Genomic DNA, 22,765 nt, shown 5'->3' with positions numbered 1-22,765 from the left:
ATCTGTGGTTCAGAAACTGCTGTTTATTTATAGCAGGAGCTCTACTCCTAAGGAGACTACTGTACAAATCTTGCAGACAAGTGCTGCGCTTTGTAGCTCAGTGTTTTTTTTTTTTTGAGAGCCTATTGTCAGCTCTGCTTCCAGAAAACTTGATTGCAGCTTTTTTTATTTATAGACGCTGAACCCATCCCAGAAGGTTTTCATCTATTCCAGTTTGTTATTTCTAAAGCACTCTTAAAGCTGCCATCTGGTAGCAGGTACAAAACTAAAGGTTGTGCTATTTAACTGCTGAAGGGCTTTGAAGGCACTGCGCTGAGTATTCTGGTCCAGACAGGAATATGCATGTCAATATTCAGTACTGAAATGCTGCTTGTATTTATTTCTGCATGTGCATGTAAATGGGTTATCTTGTTTTTTTCCCTGCTTCATCCCATCTTGCCTTTTGCTGAGCAGCCCATATTCAAATTTGCTTCTGTTTTCTGAAAGAAGATACAGACCTACTACAGCGGCCTAGTGCACTGTGTCAGAGCTGTAATAGGTTTATGAAACTAAAAAACAGCTCTTCCTGGCGTGCGCGAGAATAAAAATTGCCTCCTTTAAATGTTGAAATGAAATTGTTTTGCATTGAAGTGGTGGTAGCAGAGGATCAATAAAAAGGTAATAAAAAGCCTTTGTTCATTTCCATTGTGGCTAGCATTATGAGTTACTAATAGAACACTAATTGCTATGATCAAGCAAAAACCAAAACAAAATCTGCTTCATAATTAAAAAATGAAATTGAGCAGAGTTGCAGAGGTTGGTCTGTGCTGCGCTGTTGGGTTTGATGCCCAGGGAAGCACTGCCACTGAATTGCTGTTAATAAAGCACTACCGTTCTCTGTGCTTTCTATAACCAAACAGCTTATGGACTAGATGCATTACCCTTAGAATATATTCTATTTTAAATGTCTGTTAATTTATAACATATTAAAATAATTTAAATTCTATGGCAGTCATGCTGCTTACTCTCTTTGTGGCTGGAGCTCCTGTTTGTGTGACTGTCGATGTGAAAGTATTCTTTTGCCTAAGCTGTGCTCTCACCATGGGCCTCATGTTTCTTGCTTCTGAGTTGAATTTTCTCCACCTGGAGAACTTTTTGTAGTGAGGATCGCCAAGGTGAGAGAACTTCGTGTGCTTTGAGAAGATTTTGCTCTTTCATGCCAGCGTTGCAGATCTGGAGTTCGCTGTGAATTCGCTTGAAAGAGCAACATGTTTTTCTTTCAAGACAGTTTGTCCCTCCAGCAACACCAGCCGCCTCTAAAGGCTTTTGGTTTGAGAGGGTAGGAATATAGGATTCGGTTCAGATGTATTTTCTCCCTCTTCCCAAAACAGAAATACCTTGCGCTTTGCAGTCTTTCCTGAAAGCACAGCCAACAAATGGTCTTGGTGCTGCAGAGGGGTTGTGGAAGAGTTGTCTCGACAGGCTATGCTGTCCCTTGAGCTTCGGACAGATGAACAGGAGGATGCTCAGCACTGTGCAGAATTTGATCTTACAGAAACCATGCACTCTTCTTACTAGAACAGGGTGCTCAAAGTGCATGAGCCTATAAAACCAAGGCTGACTGTTGTGTGGCATAGCAATAGGAGACACTGAGCAGCCTCTTAAACATCTAAATAACATTAGAGTCAAGGTACTGCAAATAGGGATGACTTGCTGTTTAAATCCTTCTTCCTTTTCATTTCAGTTAGGGTTTTTAGGAATTTCTGTTGTTTTTTCTCCCCCTCCAGAAGGCAATCCGTGTTTCGTTGGATTCAACTTCAAGCAGCAGTTCTTGGGGGCCAAGCTCAGCTCTTAGCAACAAGCGACGAACACGGATGTTAAACAAAGGTGTCCAAGCAGGTGAGCTGTTGGCTTCCAAGCTTGTCTTTTGTGTTTTGCTTCTGCTTTTTATCTCTTTGAAAACATTTTCCAGGGTCTGTTGTACATTCCTGGTTATGGGTATGTATGTGCAGCATTCTTCAAATTCACTTCACGTGCTTTTAGAGGAAAATGTTCTGGTCTAATTAAAATGACCCATTTCATTTTCTTTCTTGTCTTGCTTGAGTAGTAGCCAACTTTCTCACTAGTAAGTTTTATTAACCTAAACTTCTGATTCATTTCAGTCGTAAAGGTGGACTGACTATTTTTTTTATATTTTGTTTTCTCTGTAAGACATCTGTTACTCACAGAATGTATTTTGTGGGCACGTACTATTTCAGAAGGCCTGTGACTGCAGTGTTTCATATTCCTCTTGGTAATATTTTGGATGTTATGTTCTATTTAAAACACAAGCTCATCCTGGACTGGTGCAGTTCTGCATTCAGTTTTTTCCGGTGGCAGTTTCCAGTTCCTCCATTACTTTCTTTTAAATGCCAAGTTCCTACCATAAGATTGAATAGTGGTTTTGTTTCAGTCATCAGACACACAATTTATTTATTACTGCTTTTTTCATGTGCAGTGGTGGTTCAAGTTTACTCCCACACCCTTTTTATACAAATATATAATCAATATACATATATATATATATATTTGTATATTATTTATATTTGTATATTTAAATATTTGTATATTATTTATATATATAACATACACACATAATATACGTTTTTATATATTTATACAAATGTATAAATAATATGCAAATAAAAAATATCCCTGCTTTGCCTGGGGGACTGGATGTACACATCTTTAATTTTATTTAATTATCATATAGTAACAATCCCAAGTAACAGTGGATTTGCTTTGAATTTGAAGTGGTATTATAAAAGATTTTGCCTCTTGAAGATGGGGTAAAATAAGTGACCCTTGAACTCCAAATTAAAAATGGAGGGTCACCCCCTGAGCTATGCGTGTCATAGGTGCTGATGTTGAAGTACTTCCAGATGCTCTAGAATAAGATGTTATTGCATTGTTTTGGTCTACAGGAGACTTGGAGATTGTGAACAGTGCAACTAAGAAAAACACCCGAGATGTTGGTGTGACTTTTCCTACACCAAGGCCCAGCCAGCCAAATCAACGGCCACGGAAACCCTGGCATTGTGTCGATGGTATTTTTGGAGAGTCAGCTGGTATGGTCACAGATCATCAGGCAGCAGGAAGCAAGGGTAAGCAGAAGGGACAGCCAGGCAATTTTTTAATGGAGAAAAGGACAAAAAGAAGCAGACTGCATTTACCACAAGGTCAGTCCAAAATATACTTTCTGCAGAGCAGAAAAGCTGTGCATCTCAACAGCAACCAGCAAAATGTATGAGGAGGATTAACTGGAACACAGTAGTCTCTGACACTAGTCTAGTCAGTTCTTACGTTGTTTTTAATCAGTAAATTTTAAACAAAAATACTCACTATGGCAAATGAGATTTCTAATGCTCTATGATGCATTTTCAATCAAGCCATTAGATGCTGCCTTTCCAATAAAGGTAGCAAATAGGAGGCAATGAATAAGGCAAGGGGTAAGGTAGGAGTCTTGTAGATAGGTGGTTTCGTTTTCAAGGTATAAAAGGTTCTGCTAAGCTCTGAGTAACTTGACCCTGTTAAGGTGTACTTACTGCTTCATATACTAAGGCTTCAAAGAACAATTTTTTTTATTATTTTATTTTTTTTTCCCAGAATGCTTAAGGGAAGAATTTGGTAGCAGAAGAGCTAGACTTGTTTCCCTCTTTCAGCTAGAGTTGCATTTTTGGGCTGATGGAGTAGTTTCTTGATTATTTTTTTAAAATTTACTGACAGTCTTCACAGTGTCACAATTAAATGTTTAAAAATATTTTCCTTAGTCATCATCGTTGTTGTTGTAGGGACAAATCACTCTCTCTCATACCATTTTTATTTAGAATATCTGCTCAAAATACTGGCTGATGTATTCAAATCCCATTATGTATGTAAACTGTGAGTAATCTAATTCTTGTATACATATTTAACATTTGGAAGATGTAAAACATTTTTGCTTCAAAAAAGTCTATAAAAAGCCATCAGGTTTAGAACATACAGAGGCTCCTTAAAATGTATAATTGCTGATAAGTAACTATTCATAGGATGGTTTGGGTAGGAAGGGGCCTTAAAAATCATTTAATTCCAACCCCCTGCCATGGGCATATTCTTTCTACAAAGAAAGAAACTTCCAAATGAAGCCATTTTGTGCCTTTCCAAAAGTGCTGTTTGATAGAGGCTTGCTGGTTTACTGACACTTGGCAAAAAATTTCTTCAGAAACAACCAAATGTGTCTGGTACACAGTCCCACTGAAATTGGTGTAATAACTGAAGTGAGTATTTATTGTAGTGTTAGGCCCCAGATTGTATTTAGCTAATGAGGTCTTGGGCATGAAGGGCCATAGATGGGGATGGAAAAAGGGCATTGTGTATCTTTATCTTTACTGTCTTTTGTGGTCTTCTCCACAGGAATTTCATGGTTTGTCCAAGCAGAGGATTTGAAATCTGAATGTAGGAAAGAAAACTTGACCAATTCTTGTCCTGGTTCGTCTTGGTTTGAACCACTGACCAACACTAAGCCCTGGAGGGAGCCTCTTCGAGAGAAGAACTGGCAAGAGCAGCAGCACAGCAACGTGACTCAGCCAGCAGTTCCAGAAAGAGATGCTGAGACCAGGTCCTTTCGGCCGCTTGTGAAGCTTACGCTACAGGTAAAGGCACGCTGTTGTGCTGTTGCTGTAAGGCTGCCGGAATCTCTATAGGATTTTGTCAGGAGTAATGCTGAATCTTGTGGAAACACTTTGTTCTTTTTTTTTTTTTTTTGTAAACTCATCTTTATGATTACTGGAAATCAACAAGTTAGACTGTTCTTTCTTAAAAAGGCAAAACAAAAAAATAACCAAGACACAATGAAGTCATCAGTCATGTTTGCTTATTATTGTAAACTGGCTCAGTCATGTTTGCTTATTATTGTAAACTGGCTTTGCGCAATACGATAATCTATTTGAACTGAGCTAATATTTTAGGGCTTAAATCATTTGGCTTCAGGAACTAGAGGGAATGTAGCTGAAGTAATGCCAAGTCATACTTGCTTCCATGCAGAAGTAATAGTGTGATGTACATAGTGTGTGATTAAAGTGGGCTTTGATTCTTACAGTGCAAACACGGGAAGTGCTGATATTCATGCACATGCATATATAATGTCCACTCCAGATCAAATTGAATGTGATCACTCTAAATATCTGGGAAAATACAGATAACAGCATACAGAAATATTTCTGAAGAAGATCATCCATAAAATGTGAAAGCTAAAGTGGCAAGTGCTAATGCAGGTGCACTTCTGAACTTTAAGTTCAGTTGCATCTGTTCCTGTGCTTAGAGACTTCCCTGTGATGGAAACTGAAGTGTGGCAAACAGGGATATCAGGAGATATTAAAAAATAAAATGAGAACAAAAAAGAAAATTCCACTTTTGATCAAAAACGAAGTGCTAATGTTGATGTGCCCATTGATTTATAGCAAGGGAGACCATAATAAGTTATGGCATCTTCTACAGACTAAACTTTGTGTGAACTTTGCTATGCTTTTCTGAGAAGAGGTTTGTGTCCTTTTTGCTCATTTTTTAGGTATTTTATTTCCTTCCAGCTAGTTAGTTTTCTTGTTGTTGACAAATTGTGTGTTAAACAAGGTCTCTGAGGATCTACTAAGCAGTAGGGATACATGATTTTGTACATTATACTAAATATTGCTTTGGGATTTTTTTCCCATGCTTTGGTAATGAATTAGATATTTCGATTATTCTCTTCCAGCTGTAGGGAGTCTCTGACCACTTTAGATTTTGTTTTGTCATCCCATCTTAGGAGGCTCTTGCAGTGCATCGCCCTGATTTCATCTCCCGCTCTGGCGAGCGGGTGAAGCACCTGAAGCTTGTAATGGAGGAAAGGAGGATACAGAGCGTGCTGCAGTCTGAACGCGAAGAGCTATTTAATCCTCCGGAGAAAAGGCAGGGCTACAGGAATGCAAGTCACATGCTGTCTGACAGAGGTACCTTTGTGGTTCTGCTCCTGGTATTCTATAGGAATGAACTAATTTACCCATTGTTCTTAAGGATGTGTATATTTTTAATAAAGGTATTACAATTTTTTGTTATCTGTAAAAATCCAAAAAGGAGTAAGATCGATGCAACAGAATGCTTCGTGATAAGCAGACTTGTTCACTGTGCTCTTATCCTAAAACTTTCTATTTAGGTTACCTGGTTAAAGAAAAGAGAAGAACAATTCCGAAGAGTGAAATGGTTCAAAGATCTAAACGGTAAGGCTGAGAAACTTTTGTTTCAGATAGATGAGTGCCCTGAGTAAATGAGTAGGAAAGATGGATTAATTGTATCTGTAAGAAAAGAATTGGGCTTTTCTTGTGCAAGATGTAGGGACTTTATCAGAATGAGAAAGCACCTATTCATAAAATCCTAGAAATGACACCATTTTGGAAAAGACGTTTCTTGTAAATTGAGTATTCTGCCGCAGTATCTGCGGTCCAAACACTACAGCAAACTGTCCAAGTATTGGATCCCAAAAGGAGATGAAATACAGGGTGCAGGCTTCTGGAGTGTCTGTATAGTTTTAAACGTTAGCAAACTAGGTAATTGGGGCAGGAAGTGAGGTACCATTTCACCAAGTGGAGGTAGCTGTGTGGAAGAAATAATTATCCACAAAGGAATAGTGAGGATTTTACCCTTGGGGAAAAAAAAACAAAACAAAACACCTAGGTTTTGTCTTATGTTTGATTCAAGTAATTTATAGCTAAATGCACAACACACTAATGATGTATTAAACATTGGAATACCTGTGCCACAGAGAGGATATGCAAGGGTTTAATAAAAAATGGTGTTTTATTGCATCTGGATTCTGAAATGATAGAGATACAAGAGGAGGTGGTTGAAAGGTACCACCTGAGAAACAGCAGAAATACTTAAACATAAATTAGTAACTCACGAAGCTGTCTCTGATCGTGTAAGTGCTTTGTTGCACCAAATGCAGGTGCTACATGAAGGGAAAGATTTGTGTTATGGACAGTATTTGAGGCCAGAACTGTTTCATTGCATCTTCATCAGTAGCAATGGGGTGGAACACACCTCAGCAGTTTTTTGGGAGGAACAGACAGTTTTTGGGAGGAACAGTCAGTATGCCTGAGAGTAGCTTTGGAGGTTCTGGAGACGTCTGCAGGCTGGAAAGGGCCAAGATCATCAACAAGAACTATCAAATGTCTCCTGGGGACACAACCACCCCATCAGGGCATTGGCAGCCCCTGAGGACAGGCTGCTCATGCAGTGGCCCCTTAGAAAAAGGCTTTGTGGCCTGATGCCTGGTGGACAGCAAATCGATAGCAATCAGCATTGTGCTCCTGCAGTGATGAAGGCTAGCCACACGGTGCGTTTCATACAGGTGAGGAAAAGCAGATATTTCCTTTGCTTCGTGCTCATGGGACCGCAGCTGGATCCTGTGACCTGTTCTGGGCATTATTAACCAAGTGGCCTGACTCTGGTGGAGGCCAGCAAAACAGACGGGGCTGGAACATGTGATGTGTGAAGAGAAGCTGTGGAGGCTGGGAAGGAGGAGGCTGGAGATGGAGATGTGGCAGTGGTGTTCCCCTGCCAGAAAAGGGGAGTTGAGAGAAGGCAGAAGAAAGACTTCTCTTGAAGGTGTATGGTGATGGGACACATGGCAGGGGTGATGTGTTACAGTTAAGGAGAGAGACAAGGAAATGAGTTTCTCACAAAGAGGGATGTGAAATGCTGGACCTGGGACTCACAGAGATGGTACAATCTCCATCACTGGAAACAGTCAGAAGTTTACCAGGATGAGGCCTGAGCAACCTGGTCTAGCCTTGAAGTTAGTCCTGCTTTAGCAAGAGGTTGGACTAGGTGACCTCCAGGAGTCCTTTCCAGCCTAAATCACACAGTGATTCTGCAAACTATCCACTGGAATACACAATATATAAAACAAACCCTGTGATATATGTGCTAGGGGACAAAAAGGGTGTGTTATTTAAATAGCCTTTGGCATTTAACAGTATTTTTAGGGCATTAGTTAAAAGGTGACAGAAGTGGTAAATATGCCAGCTCCCCCAGGAATGTACCTCCATGTTTTAGTGGAAACGGAAGGATTTGGATTCAGGTCACTTGGACTGTGTAATCAGCATATCTGAACTCAAGTATTTTTCAGAAACTCTGGTTTCATAATACCAAAGTCAGTAGGATTTCTATGGAGACTGATTCAGGCAGTCGCACTCGGTGACATTTTTTTGTTCTTACTGCTGTCATACTCCAACTCTCAGCTGGATCTGAGAAGTCATTTATTCTCTACCATTCTTCTGAAATCCACACCTATAATGAGTACAGAAGCTTTTGCTTTTTCTCTGCGAGGGTATAAATGGAATTTCTCGTGGTAAATTAGCTAGAGCTAATGAAAACCATTTTCAGTGAGTTTACCTACAATTCTGATTTGTCCATTTCTTGCTCTAAATATCTTTATGGTGGGATGAATCAGTGTGTGGTAAACCTTGATCTTTCATTGAGGGGAGCCCTAGAATGGTAAAGCCATTAGTGAATGGTGAGATGGTAGTAAAACAAAACCCCAACCCCCCCACTTCAGTAGCACTTCTATAGACCTAGCACCCTCTGCTGCCTATCAGCAAAGCATCAGAGATGGAAAATAAGCATCCAAATATGGTTTACTTCCTCTTTTCTGTAGCAGCATTGTGGGTAGTGACATTTTTAGAAAGATGACCTTAAGAACAGCTGCAGACAGAGTAGGAGAATAGGAATATACGCAAAGAGGTAGGTCATGGAAACAGTTCCTTTATTTTCTTTATTATTTTTTTTAGATCTAATAACAGTTGTCTCTATAGATGCAATATTAAGTGGCCTGTTAAAGAATTTCCTGGTGTTGGATTTGTATTTCCTTGCCTTCAGAGAACATAAGCTCATCAGTTCAACTGTGATGGGTTGATACCCACGCTTGTGTAATGCTTGTACAAACAAGTGTCGCTCTCCATAGCTGATACTGGGGAATTAGGACATAAAAGTCAATACTTATCAAAATTTTGCATATGATTCCTTGCTTTGTTGATTCTGCCTACTTAGTCATCTTCCACTTTCATTTTAGTTTGTTTTCCTGCTAACTTCTAGTCCTTCTGTCCTTTGAAACATGGAAGTAACACCTGAGTCTTACTGACTAAGCAGCAAATCAGTGCAGGTTGACTCGTTTGCCTCCATCACTTCTTTTGCTGTTTTGAAGAATAACTTATTTTACTGCTGGAGTTAGGACCAAGACAACTGTGAAAGACGCCTCTCTTCCCTCCCGGCTGGTGGGCTGTATTGATTTGCAGTGTTCAAAATGGAATGGGTTGAAGCACTTCCAGATAATAGGAGTTGAAGGCATAGATGCGTTTAAAATATTCAAAGTGAGCAGTAATTATGGAAAGTTCTTATCATGTTGACGTAAGAATGAAGCAGTCTCTTAAAACTGTACCTTTGCGGTATTGTAACATTTTTTTTTTCCTTTCCTCCTCCTATTGCTGATTATCAAGTCAGTATGTTAAGGAAGGAGTTATAGTATCTGTCTTGCTTTAAATATAATGGGACTGAAATTTTGGACGAGGTTCATTTTCATGTCCCATAGACTGTAATCTTTTTGAAGCTGCATGGTTCCTGGCAACCACTGTCATGAATTGAGTAAAGCACTATGATCTTAAAGGAAGATTTGGGGGAGGCAGTGTCAGGACAGTTCTGCCATCTTAGCAATTAGGTCCCTTCTTTAGGTGGCACCATATAAAACAGCCTAGAACAGCGCACTGACACTGGGGTGAGCATTAGGCACCTTCATTTTTATTTCAGAGCATCGCTTGCTGTTTGGCTCTGCTATGGGAGTAGTTCAGCAGGGGAGAAGACAAAGCATTGATCAAGGCAAGGCAGCATTTGGGCAGAAAAGATTCCTGAACAGCTTAATTCAAGTTATGCTTGTCATAAAGATATTGCTGTTAATGGGTAAACGTGTTACTCCAAAGCAGCACACCTTCAAAGCAACGAAGCCGTTCTGCACGGGTGATATCAAAGCTCCACCTTTTGCAGCTGGGTAATCAGAGCAGCTGTATGGTCGTTTCAGTGCTACAAATACTGCTTTTAGGAGGTGCTGCTTGTAAGGGAAGGGCATTATGGATTGCGGGAACTTCTGGTATTGCAACTGCTGCGTATTCCAAATTTTCCACGTGTGACACCAGTAAAACCCCAAATACAATTGTGGTTGGCCAGTAGCCTTTAACAGAATGTGAAGATTAAAAAAGAGAATTTTTTTTTACATCGATAAATTCCTTCCTGCCAAGTCACTATTTTTGACTTTTTGTATTTACACTAAGGATCTACGAGCAGCTGCCAGAGGTGCAGAAGAAGCGAGAGGAAGAGAAGCGAAAATTGGAATACAACTCGTACCGCCTGAAAGCACAGCTTTACAAAACGGTAGGTGTTCTGGTCAAGTGCTTATATTGGAACGTGTTAGATTTTTTTTTTTCCTTGAGGTCACAAGCTTTATAGTAACACTGAGTGCTAATTCTGTGGAATTATTTTGCAGATTCTAGGTGATTAGAATAATCAGGGTCAAAGAAGTCAAGCTTATAAAAATGTGGAACAAAAAAAAAAAACTAACCTGGAAATCCTTCCAGTACCTACATATTGTGTGGGGGAGGAAAAAAAAAAACAACAAGGAAGCATAGTCCCATGTAAGCAGCATACAAAAAAGGCCATGTGCAGAGTCTTGAGAGCAGAACAAGGTGGGCTGTGGAGCATATCCAAAGGAGATACTCCATAAATAAGCTCCTAGAATTGAAGGCTGCTGTTGTAGCTCTTGTGCACTCTTGCTGCAGATGGCTTTAACTTACAATATTCACAGATAACTTTATAGCCATGTTTAAAAAAAGCCTGGAGTTGTCATTTCTAACTTTTCTCCAGTGGAGAATTGGCAGTCCTGGTGGTAATTAAATTTGAGGGCTGTGGATTTCACAATTAAATGCCTGTTCAGCTGATAGTATGCACTGGCACTGGTCAGCCTAGGATCAGCTCTGTGTGGCAAACTGTGGAATAAACTGGTATCCCCAAGCGTGAGTGTGACTGGTTTTGAACCACAAACACTGACCAGTGCTTTATGAACAGTTCCTGTGCTGCGGTCTCACCATACAACCAGCAACAGATCAAAGATGAGGTGAGGACTCCAGGATTTTCGTGTGGAGGAGGAGAAGGAATCTGTGGGGCCCGTTTGGCTGGGTCCTTCTAGGGCTCTGCTGAATCCTGCCCCGTTCTGCCATGAAGTGGAGAGATCCATGCAGGGAGCTGCTTCTGTCCTAGCCAGCAATTGCTGCTAGCGCTCTTCCTCCCTGGCTGTCCAAGTTTTTTAACAAGTGCTTTATGTGTGTCAAGCTTAGGTTTTATTAATGACAGAAAGATTGAAGAGCTGTGTGCTAGAGACTCTCCTGGGTTAATCACAATGAGTAACAAGGAAAAGAGTCTTCTGTCTATCTCTCCTCCTATACGCACACATCTTATTATCTTGTATTTCTGTGTAACAAAGCATATCAATTTATATACAGTGAGTGATGTGATAAAACAGGGGAGGCCAATCAGTCCCTTCTGTGATGCACATCTCTCAGGCTGACCACTGTATCCCTTTTTGAGCTGTTTCAGCCATCCAAATGCTTTCTCTTAAGACAATAAAAGCTAAAAGATGGGAAACAGCAGTCTATTATCAACACAGAGGTTCTAACCTGACTCACTTTCTTGCTGTCTAACCCATGTACCAATAAATGCAGCCTTCTGCAGAACTCAGGAAATAGGCAATAAAAATCATTAGAGGCCTCAGTGGTTTAAGGATGTGCATTAAAAATGAAAACTGATTTTTTTCTTCTGGATCTTAAGCTTACACTTCAGTTTTTAGCACTGCAACTCTTTCCTGGCTGAGTTGTTTTACCAGAGCTGGAATAACAGTTATTTGTTAGGAACGGCAGTAATTGGATTTTAAAAGCAGGGGCTTGTAATGCGGTGTATTATCCAGAATACCTTCCTAATCTGGTTGTGGGTACTTATGACTAGAATTACTTGAATTTGCTGTTATGCTTTTGCACTGTATATTCACAACGTATTTTTCTACTAGTCTGAGAATCTCGGATGCCAGTACAGTAAGGTCTTAGAGTTGATGAATGTTGGCAGTAACTCACTTGAAGCAGTGTAATCAGCTGGAAGAAGAGGGAATCATATTGAAAGTTTTGTGTACAAGTGTTGTTTTGATTGCAAGAGGATGGTGATTCATTGCAGTAAATACTGTAATCTTTTGTCTTCCTTGATGATGCAGAATAGCTGTAGTGAGTAGCTGTAAATACAGTGAATAGTTTGTTTAGAATTTTGTTAATGTGTTGCTGAGAGCATCAGTTTCTAAAGCAGATCCGATTGTGTGTCAGGGAAAAAAAGCTACAGATTTTGTGGAATGGCTCCAAAGATGACACAGAATATTAGGAGGAGAAAACTGTTTTGTTATGCTGGTACAAAAGCTAGACTAAAAACATACGTAATCTAGGGTTTTATTTAAATCATCCTTCACGGTATCCAAACTGGCCTGAGTATCTCTTACAGTGACAAGTTTGTGAACTGCTGATGATGCAGCAGATCAGTGCTCTAGAATAAACCTGGTTTTTATGTTAATTGAGATCAGTACTCTAGAATAAACCTGACTTTTATGTTAATTGCAGTCTCCTGGAGGAGTCCTGTTGCCCCCTGCTAGGTTTGTATGAGGTGTTGTTCTATCCCAAATCGTTTGACACGCATCTAGAGACAAAGCTTGGGAAGGGAGAGGGGTTAGACAGTAAAGTGCCCTACTCGAGGCTGTGTTTGGGTCAGTGTTCAGGGACATGACTTGTCCCTAATGAATCTTCGTTGTCCTCTCTTTGGATTTTGACAGGCTAGCGCTGGACGTCTTGGTGGGGGAAGGATGTACTCGTGCCACAGCCACCCCAGTTGAGGGTGGCTCGGTAGGTTAACACCAAATCTTAATAGCTGGAAGAGGAGCACTAATGAAGCAGCTGGGAAGGAAGGGGATGTCTTACCTGCTGCTCTAGTTTTTGCTCAGTAAATGAGAATTTGAGCATTCTCCCAGCACCTGTGGCTTCATTATTTGTTATCATAACAAAGAGTACTTACACCCTAAGTGTATTACATATCAGCCACGATGTAATACGGCTCTGGGACACTTCCTTGACATGTAAGAAGCAAAACTAGGTGTACACCTCACTGACTGCAGTGCAGATAGCTCTGAGGATGTGGTTAGCTGCCAATACCATGTGCAGGCTGTTTCTGCTGTGCATAGAAGTCTCACTGGTTAAGGATTTTTAATGTCTGGGAAGGGAAGCAGTGAATTAAACGTGCACACACACTCATCCTTATATACGTGACCGTGGACAAGTGTTTGCCAGTATCACTTGTGAATGAAACTCTCGCAGCAGTATATAGAGGTATGTTAGGTATAAGTGCATGTTGATATAATTTGTCAGCTCTTCAGAAGGAAAAATGCACACCAGCTTCTTAAAAATGCATCCCAAGGAGAAAACACAGCTGTGTGTTTCCAGTGTGAACAACTATTATGTGGGGCACACTGCTCCCTGGAGGCAGCATCTCTCTTCTCGTTAGCTGTAGGGAGCAGATGATGATGATGAACTTAAATTAGTGCACAGGTTATGGGGTGGGGTGAAACGGAGTTTATGGGGCTCAAAACAGGGTCCCAAATTAACAAATACATCTCACCCAAATCCACTTTTCCTTTTGTAAAGCACAAGTAAAAACACTCACAGAGGACACCCGAGAAGCAAGGGCTGGCAGTGCTTGTTCTGAGTTGTTCATATGCTGCCGTGGCAATGCGGTGAGAAGGAAAGAGAGCGAAATAAGTTTTGTTATTACTGAGCTAGGAAGGGATCCTCGTATAACAGCAAACATCAAAATTCATGCGCTAGAAGGCAGCTGAGAGGGCTGTGCAGGCCGCCTGAACTTTTGGAATTAAGTTCTTAACTTTGCTATCTGAAAAGTTATTTTTATCACAACATACACATGGGTCTGGGCTGATGTTCTGTCCCTTCTCTCTTTTTACTTTCAAACTGAGCATAAAATTACACTAGTTAGATAACGGAATGGTGCAAGCCCTTTAATTTTGAAGACTACGGTTGAGACAGATTTCTGATCTGATGGCAGCATAAATCGTAAGGAACTCTTCCAACCCTACTCACGTGAAATTGAATTTTTTTTGAGTTTAGCAGATACAAATTTGTTCTGTTACTAATGCTCTTCTGTTCGATGCACGTAGTGTGTCATTTTTGTAAATATGAAGCATGAGAGAAACCTCCATAAAGGGGATAGCAAAGTTATTAAGCTACATACTTCCCTGTAGCTTTTTATTTATTTATTTATTTTTTAAGCATTACCATTCAGGAGTACTGAAGTTTTTTGCGTGTGGATGTGACACTTCTTTTAGAGCCTGTGCAAGATAGGGGCCACAAGGTGTCGCTACCTCAAAGGAAACAGCGCTCATTTCTAGAGGTGTAAAACCGAATTGCACTTTGTTGCTGCTTTACAAGATTCTCTTATGTTTGTTTTTCATCCCCTTGGCTACATTTTCTCTCTTGACAGCATCATGGTTTTCTTCTTAGTCTGTTTTGTAGCCACTTTCAGGAAGTGGAGCAAAGAGGGGAGATAGCATCTCATCGCTCGCTGGGTTTGCTTGTTAAATTGCAAGCTGGTCTGTGAGCTGAAAGGCAGGCTCAGAGGTTGTGTGGGTAAGGCTTTCGAGTCCTGAGGCTTCATGAAGTTCTTGGGGACATTCCACACTGAGATTCATGTCAGCAGCTTTGCATTTTGTATGTGTAAACAGGGATGCATGCAGAATGCATACTGTGTTAGTATGAATAGTCTATACACTGTATATCATGTGTATATAATTCATACACATGCTGTGTACTCTATAAATATATATATGTGTATAAAGATCTGAACTGCATGTTGCATACCTCTGGGTAACGTAAAAGGTCACATCAGGGAATGCCCTTATCATTCCCTATTTGTAAGACATGAGCTCTTCATCTCACGCTTGTGTAAAGCCACACAAATGTGTGCCATGCTTCAGAACACCCGCATGTGCTGTCTGAGCCAGCAGAGCAATGTTTCAGTACCTGAATTGCCCGTTGGAAGAGTGGGTCATGCTAGCAGGTGCCTGGGGAAGAGCAGTGTAATGGAGCCAGCACCAGTAGTGCTCCTCTGAGGTGCTTTAACAGTCTTGTGTGATTCGTGCCCAAGGGGCTTTGAGGCATCCTTCATATACTGATGTTTTTTTTTCATGAACTTGCCTACTTGTGTTTTTTTTTTTTTTTTAGGCTTGTAACTACCACCACCTTTTCACCTACTTCAGGCTTTCTCAGAATTACGTAGATGTTCACTTGCTCATTGCTTCCTCTTCAGATACGGCTCATCCCTCCCGCCACGGTCCTAATTTCTTCAGTGGTTTATTGTAGAAAATGCAATTTCTGTGTCTTCCACTATCCTTGTCACTCTTCCCTGTAATTCTCTAGTTCTCCTCTTTTCTGTGTCCTTTCATAAACACTGTGAGCTCGGGAACAAGAGGCTCGCGTGAAGCCCAGACGTTTGCCTTCAAAAGCTGAAGAGAGACTGTGGAAACTATCTATCAGCTAATGTCAAGATGTACTCTGACTCTTCATACTTGCTTCTGCTCATTTCCACAGCAGCCAGCACAGGGATGTCCTGGTGTGTTTTGTAATGACGAGTGTGAAACAGCGAGGCTGCTGTAGCTGTCCTAAAATGTGTGAACAGTCGTTTCTTAGAGTCACGTATATAAGCTGTACTCATGCTTGGTGTTTTTAATCTTTAGAGGGATAATACTGGTCTCTACCGCTTTGTTTTTATCTTTCAGAAAATCACCAACCGTGTCTTAGGGAGGAAGGTACCTTGGAACTGATAAGGATCTCCTCTTCAAATGAAAGCGTGTTGTGCTTAGTAAACTCTGCAGCATCTTCCTCTGTAAAGGAGATTGTGAAGTGAAATAGATAATGCAGTAAATATCATGCAATGTATGTTTTGTAGCATTCAATGATGTCTTTTTGTACAAATAGAATCTTGCCATATTTTTTAAGATATTAAAGGATCAGTGGTTTGAAGTGAACGACAAGTTTTTAAGTAAGTGGCTGTTGCTTGTAGTGCTGTTATGGACTTCCAAAATATTTTTTGGCCGTACTTGGTCCATAATATATTTATAACTATGTGATTGAAATAGGAGTTTTATATAAATTTTAAATAGTTTTTAACTGAGATTTTTATTTTTTTTGATTTCCTATTTCATTGTAGAAAACCTGTTTGTAATTGTTTTGTACTGGGGAAAAAAATTAAATAACATCAGGTGAATCTGTAGCAATCATGAAATATATCTTCACTGTCCTTACGGACAAGATGGAAAGAAACTGTGCTGTCATCACCACGGACTCTACCCACCACAGGACTCAGTGAAGAACTTAGTGCAACTGTGACAGCTGTTTAAGCTGGACGTCATTAGTACCAGAGATTGAAGGTGTCATGACTACATTTACTTTTTGATTGGTTTGCTGTCATTCTGTGTTAACAGGAGAGTCTAATCAAAGAATTTTTATTATTATTTTTTTATTTTTTTACTATTTTGAGAGTTTTTAAGGTTTGCCAGGGAGAGTCCCCTTCACTTCATTAGATGCTTTTACATTCACAGGATGGTTGGTTATGCACTTAATGAGCAACACAGTGGTAAAAGATGAAAAATAAAGATTGTGGTTCTTGGTGATACATGCCTGAAGTCTGTTTCATGGGCTTACCACAGAGTAGATACGGTGTATACACAGGAAAAGACACCTGAGGAAACCTAAGTGTGCGAACAGTGCCTTTCTTTTTTCATACAGCGTTCTGTACTTAAAATCTTTAGAGCAATTTAGTTCGAGGAACAACTGTAACAATAAATTCCTCCAGAGGGTGAGGCCCAACGGAGACTTTTTGACCAGTCGTGTTCACTAGGAGTGTCACAGAACTTTTTGGTTCACCCCTTCGCTGAGCGGTCACAGTGGTGACTGTGATCTAGCTCTGCAAGTAATCCCTGGAGTTCACATCAGGATGTAATGAATCAAATCTTATAATGATAGGAAATAATTTCCTGGAAGGTCAGTAGAACTATACTATACTGCAAAGACATAGACAAAGATTTAGAATAATATTTTTCAAGCTGTGGCATGTGCTAGTGTTGGCACATGCTGTAAAAGCAGCTGTTACATGCATTTATTTGATTTATAAATTTTTATTTTATGAAAGGAAATACTCTGAGAATGTATCTGGGTGTGCTCTGCTTATCAGAATAGAATGCAAAAAAAATCAAAAACATAATCCAATGTGTCAGAAGGCCACATCTGCCTGGTCTGGTCTCAGAAATCTGAAGTTGAAAACTGCAGATTAAAAACAATACAGTATCATGTGGCTGTGATAGATCAGCTGTGAGAACGGCTTACATCCTTACAACCTTCCACTTCTCAAAATTTGCTTTTACCTATTTGCTGCTTCCAGTGCATTGCCTTTGGAATCAGTTTGGGTGCAGGCTGCTTTGCTTTCAGGGTGCTCTTCTGGGGCTAGAAGGCAGTTTTGTTGAAGCAGAAGATGCTCAAACTTGCCAGTACTGAGGTTTGTCATGCGATTCCCTGATATACATATGAATAGGCTTTTTCCCCTGCTACAAGAAATTCGGTTGTGTTAGTCACGACAAGATGTTGCCTCACTGAAAGCTCATTTAAAGCCACTTGGCCTCTGAAAAATGCTTTTAAACTTTCAGCTGATGAGAAGAAAAAAACACTCCCGAGAAAGCTTAAGGGCCATACTGATGCTTCAGGATATACTTGGAAGTCTTCCTGCATTCAGATAACACAGCTGATGGTAGCTTTTTAATGGCCCTACTATGCCTGTTCATTGCTCCCTCACAGAAGCATAGAGGTCAATAATCGAGTACATTGCAAACCAAAGAGAGGTAGAGGTAGTCTATTGCAAGCAGTTGGAGCACCCATCCTCCTAAGTAGAGAGCTACATGCTGTAAAACCTTTCAAAACAAAGAGCTGCTGCAATTTTATTTTTTTTTAGCCTTGCTTAAAGGTGTTCAGTAACTGCCAAAATACTCTGAGCAGTCGCTGCCGTTCTGTGAGTCATTAGAGTTGCAGCATGAGAGCTTTAGCAAGAAATAGCTGTAATTCCTCATTTGGTAATGATGTCGGAGCATTTTTCTATTGCTCGGGGAGATGTGGTTGCTTCTGTTAAAATTTTCTGTCCAGGCATACTTCAGTATATCAGAAAGCGTGGTCTGAAAATTGTTCTTGGATGTCTTATGCTGGTCTTGGGCTGCACAAAGAGTTTCTGAACTCTGAAGTTTGTGGCTCTTTCCGAAATACTGTAAAGCAAACGTGCACTTTGCATGCAGTGTGGGGAGGAAAGTGTTTTAGAGGAGCACTGAATGTCTCTTCCTTCCCCCTGGGGTAAGCACCTGGCATTCCAGATGACACCGGGAGGAGCTGCAGTTTCTCAGAACTTACAAAAATGAGGTCAGTGGCCAGGTTTACAGGAGCAGCGGCAGGTCTCCTGCCCGGTCACGTCCTTGAACGGTGTGGTCATCCATCCTTCTCATGGTTTCTTCATGACGGATGCTACTGAAGATGACTCACATCCATTCCACTTTACAATTCCTTGTCCTTGGGTCAGATAAAGCTCACGCTGGGTGAAAAGCATCTAGTGTTTACAGTTCTCTGGAAAGAGACTGTTGACGTTTGGAGTCATGGGTTCGAAAATGGGACAACTTCTTTCCAGAAACTCAGGAAATTATGCTTGTCTTGCCCTGATTCCAGAGTGGAGTCATCTCCTCTTAATCCACTACCAGACAGAGACTTTTAGGGTAAGTTCTGCAAATCTGGTGGAGTTTAAAGAGGGTGGAACTGTTATTTTTTTATTTTTATTTTAGGATGCTAGAGGTGCAAGCTTTTGTTCTTAGTTAACCAGAAATGTTCTTTGATCAGTGTTTGCCATGCCCACCCCACACAATGGTTATTGTGTAGGTGCCAAATACATGTCTGGATCTCACCGAAAGGCCTGCTGTCAGAGCTGCCGTCTCAAAGATGGAAGAAAAAGCGGTCTTTTGAGCTAAATCCAGAAACCGAAAGCAGCTTTGATCTGCTTCAGTTATCATTCAATTCTACCTTGTTTGTCACCAAGTTAATTTAATGGCTGGCATTTGGCTTTGCACTGCCTGTTGATGTACCCTCAGCAAGCTGAACTTGAGGTGGTTGGGGCAAGGAAGCAGTGGAGTGAGGGCTCTAGAAAGCAACCTTGTGCTTTGAAAGGTGCCTTTTTTAAGTAAGAGGCCCATTCGTGCTTCTGAAATGCTTTCCATTTCCTCTTGTGTGATCATTTCCACTAGTTCTACCTTTTGTGCTCTAAATACCATCCTTACGATATTATATTTACATATATAATTATTTATATTTATATTTATGTTAAATCCTCTGTTTTTTGATGGGTGCTTTGGAGTCCTTCCTGCAGAGAACCACTTTCAGGTTAGATGTCTGCCTCATCAGGCAGCTTCAAGGGAATGGGTGAGGAATTTGAGCTGATTCTGTTAGGGACATGGTCTCTTCCCTCACTGATAAACGGAAGGATTTACATCACCCTTACGATCGGTTCCCATGGCAAAGGAAAGTTGAAGTGTGTGACTTCTTTGGGAAGTCCTGCACCGAATGTGGTTGTGTTACTGTTCACCTGTCTGGCTATGGCCGGGTCTGGAGTGCCCAGCTCCTGGAGGGAGGCTCCTGGCTTCCCAGAGGGGCTTCTGCTGCCTGCAGCCGGGGGTAAGTTCAGTAGTGGTTGTGCCATGGGCTGTAGGACAATGCAACGGGAGGACCTGGAAGAGGAAGACGCTGAAGAGAAGTTTGCCCTGTGCAAGTAGGTAAGCTAACTGCTTCCGCCTGCCTGTTAAAGCGTCTGGCTTTATAATTCACTTTTCCTGAAATGAGATTCTAATTAAGAAGGAATAGTGCTTCCTGGCTGGCTGTACAATAGTCCAGATCAAACTATAATCCTTTAAAGAAGACTTTAATATAATTGCTTCCTTCATGCAGCATTTACTGGCTAGCCAGCTGGATGGCTGTGCTTGTGGACAGCCCAGGCCCTACCATGAAGTCCTGGGGTGTGCTCGGCCCAGGCTTGAGGAACGAATTCAGCTGAGCTGCTGCAAATGGGATAGACGCGATGCTTTCACACAAGCAAAGCTTGAAAGTCAAGCTTTTATTAATATTTTTCTCCCTACATCAGCAGATAAACTGAATTCTCTGGGCCAAATTAGACCCTGTGGGATGGTGAATGACCTCTGCATGACAAATGAAAGCCCTGTTGATTAATACCCTTCTGGAAGGCACTCAAATTCCACGGTGATGAGGACAGTTGTGAGGGCTCTTCATAGGGAAGAGGGTTTTCTTTTTACACAGACTGACTTCATGCATGTGCGCATCTGCTGCAACCCTGTCGTGGTCTAGCTACAGCAGAAGCTATGTCAAAATTGATGCAAACATAAAAGAAGAGAGAGACTCCGGCTAGTTTGCCAAGGTCTGTGCTGGGTCCTGTGCCCAGGTTCGATTCGATATGTCCCAGCCTTTCCCCTGGGAAGTCTCCGAGGCTCTGAGCCCCGCGGGCTGGAGCTGGAGGACACAGCATGCCAGGTATGCTTCGTGGCCTGCATGCCTGTGCATGAGGAGGCAAGTTTCTGTGGTATCCTACAGTCTTATTAACAGGACGTTATGTGAAATTGGGTATAGGGAACCCCTACAGTCTTATTAATGGGACATTATGTGAAATTGGGTATATGGAACCCTTTTTTTTTTTTTTTTGGCCTATCTATCAAGGCATAGAGTAGAGCCACTTTATGCAGAGCTGCTGTGCTACGGTGCAGCTGTCCTGGCCCTGTGCAGAAGGATCCGTGTCAGGCTAACAGCGAGGCATTTGTGCTGACTGAGCAGCGGGGGAACACCAAAGGAGGGTGCCTGGGGTGTTCCTGAGCAGCTCTGTGCCCATGCACCTCACCAGGCTGGCTGCCTCCTCTGAACCCTATAAATAATGAGGGCCAAGGAGGGCAGGAACGTGCTGAAAATAGATAGCTGTTCTCTGCCTCCAATGCCACGGCTGTGAGGGGTCCCCTGCCCCCACACAACACGTGCTGCTCTTGGCTGGGGCTGGGATATCAAAATTTCCCCCTCGGCCTCAGCTGCTGGGCTGCGTGACCCAGCTGCGGCCTGGGCGGGTGCCCCTGCTTCTGCAGTCTTTTGGCAGCAGATATTGAGTGGTCGGGGCTGGAGGCAGGGGGAAGGAGGCCGGTTCTGCACAGAAAATCTCTTTACAAGCCCCTGGGGGTGGCCACCAGCCCCTGTGATCCCAAGGCCTGCGCAGGGCCATGGGCCGAGGCTCTCGGCCCGGTGGCAAGCGGAGGTGCTTCTGCTGGGTGAACGGCGGAATGAGGAGAAATGCCAACGTCTAGTAATGGTGAAGTCACATCCCTCACAGCATTTTGGGGGCAGATGCCTCAGCAGCGAGTCACTCTGGACATGCCAATGCCCGTCATATCTGCCAGCAGCCACCGGGACCTCATCTGCCATGCTCCAGCCTCACTCCGAGTGCTTCCTTCGGCCTATGGTCCCGGCTCCGTCCCCTCCGCCAGCCCTGGCCACTGGCTGCTCTTTCTTAGAAAGACATTTACAGCTCCACGCTGCCTCTGCCCTCCGGCCTGTGCCCCTGATGCCTTCTGGTGGCTGAAAGCCTTGGAAAATCTCCTGGTCGTCTGCCAGGCTGCTGATGTACAGCTGCTCTGCCGGGCTGCCAGTGAGCTGCGGGCATGGGAGATGGCAGGGCAGTGCCTCTGGTTCTCAGGGCACTTGCACAGGTTTATTTTTCGGCGTGGTTTTGTTTTCTGCAGTGCTTGCCATCCCTCCCGTCCTCCCTCAGAGGGGCTGGGATCTGCACAGCACCAGGGTGAGCTGCAGCAGGAGATGTTCAGCCTCCAGGGAGCCCTCCCTGGTGCTTTGCAGAGCTCAACCCAGGCAGGGCAGGAGCTGCCTGGGGCAGCGGGTGGACAGAGCGAGGCATTGCCAAATGGCACCCACCTGAAAAATGCTGGCATTGGGCTTTTGGGGAGCTGGGGAAGTGCTGCTGAGCTGGGGCAGGCTCCCGGGCAGTGTCCAGCTGCCTGCATCTGCTGGGTGCCTGTAGACAGAACCTCAGCAGGGGCTGGAGTGCCAGGAGGGCTCGGACGGGGCTGCGCTATCTCGACTTGCTGTTTGTGCTGGGAAACCCCAGAAAAGTTCCCTGTCCCTGTTCCCTGTCCCCTCCTCCCCTGCGCTGTCACCTCCGGCCATCGAGCCCAGGGGCCCCGCAGCGTTTCGGGTGAGCGTGCCTTGCAGCTGTCCCTGTTTTGCACAGGGGCGAGCAAGGGAGTCAGCGCTTTAGCAAAGTTTATTAGGCTTAATCAGCATTATTATTAGGGTGTTAACTAATGAATCCTTGGCCTGGTTCCCCAGGGGAAGAACTGAAATGGGTGGGGGTGACAGAGGAGCGTTGCGGTTTCGGGGCAGGAAGGGAAGTGAGCAGTACCCGGTCCCGGTGCCGGCATCCCCTCTCGGTTCAAGAAGCAAAACCAACGGCCAGAAGC

At 42.5% G+C, this 22,765-nt stretch overlaps 1 protein-coding gene across 1 annotated transcript in view; it reads left to right on the top strand.

Moving 5' to 3' along the window:
- Positions 1–16,837, top strand: part of ALMS1 (ALMS1 centrosome and basal body associated protein) — a 36,317-nt gene extending 19,480 nt beyond the window's left edge. The window contains exons 7-13 of the mRNA XM_035547138.2: positions 1,767–1,878; positions 2,943–3,122; positions 4,411–4,649; positions 5,798–5,981; positions 6,185–6,248; positions 10,350–10,449; positions 15,944–16,837. Coding sequence (XP_035403031.2) covers positions 1,767–1,878; positions 2,943–3,122; positions 4,411–4,649; positions 5,798–5,981; positions 6,185–6,248; positions 10,350–10,449; positions 15,944–15,988 — 924 coding nt within the window. The 3' untranslated portion in view covers positions 15,989–16,837. The remainder of the gene's footprint in view (positions 1–1,766; positions 1,879–2,942; positions 3,123–4,410; positions 4,650–5,797; positions 5,982–6,184; positions 6,249–10,349; positions 10,450–15,943) is intronic.
- Positions 16,838–22,765: the final 5,928 nt, after the last annotated feature.

The sequence above is a fragment of the Cygnus atratus genome, chromosome 4 (genome assembly GCF_013377495.2).
Source record: "Cygnus atratus isolate AKBS03 ecotype Queensland, Australia chromosome 4, CAtr_DNAZoo_HiC_assembly, whole genome shotgun sequence".
In the NCBI taxonomy this organism is placed as follows: domain Eukaryota; kingdom Metazoa; phylum Chordata; class Aves; order Anseriformes; family Anatidae; genus Cygnus; species Cygnus atratus.
Note: the sequence above shows the minus strand (reverse complement) of the source record. Positions and strands in the feature narration are given on the sequence as shown.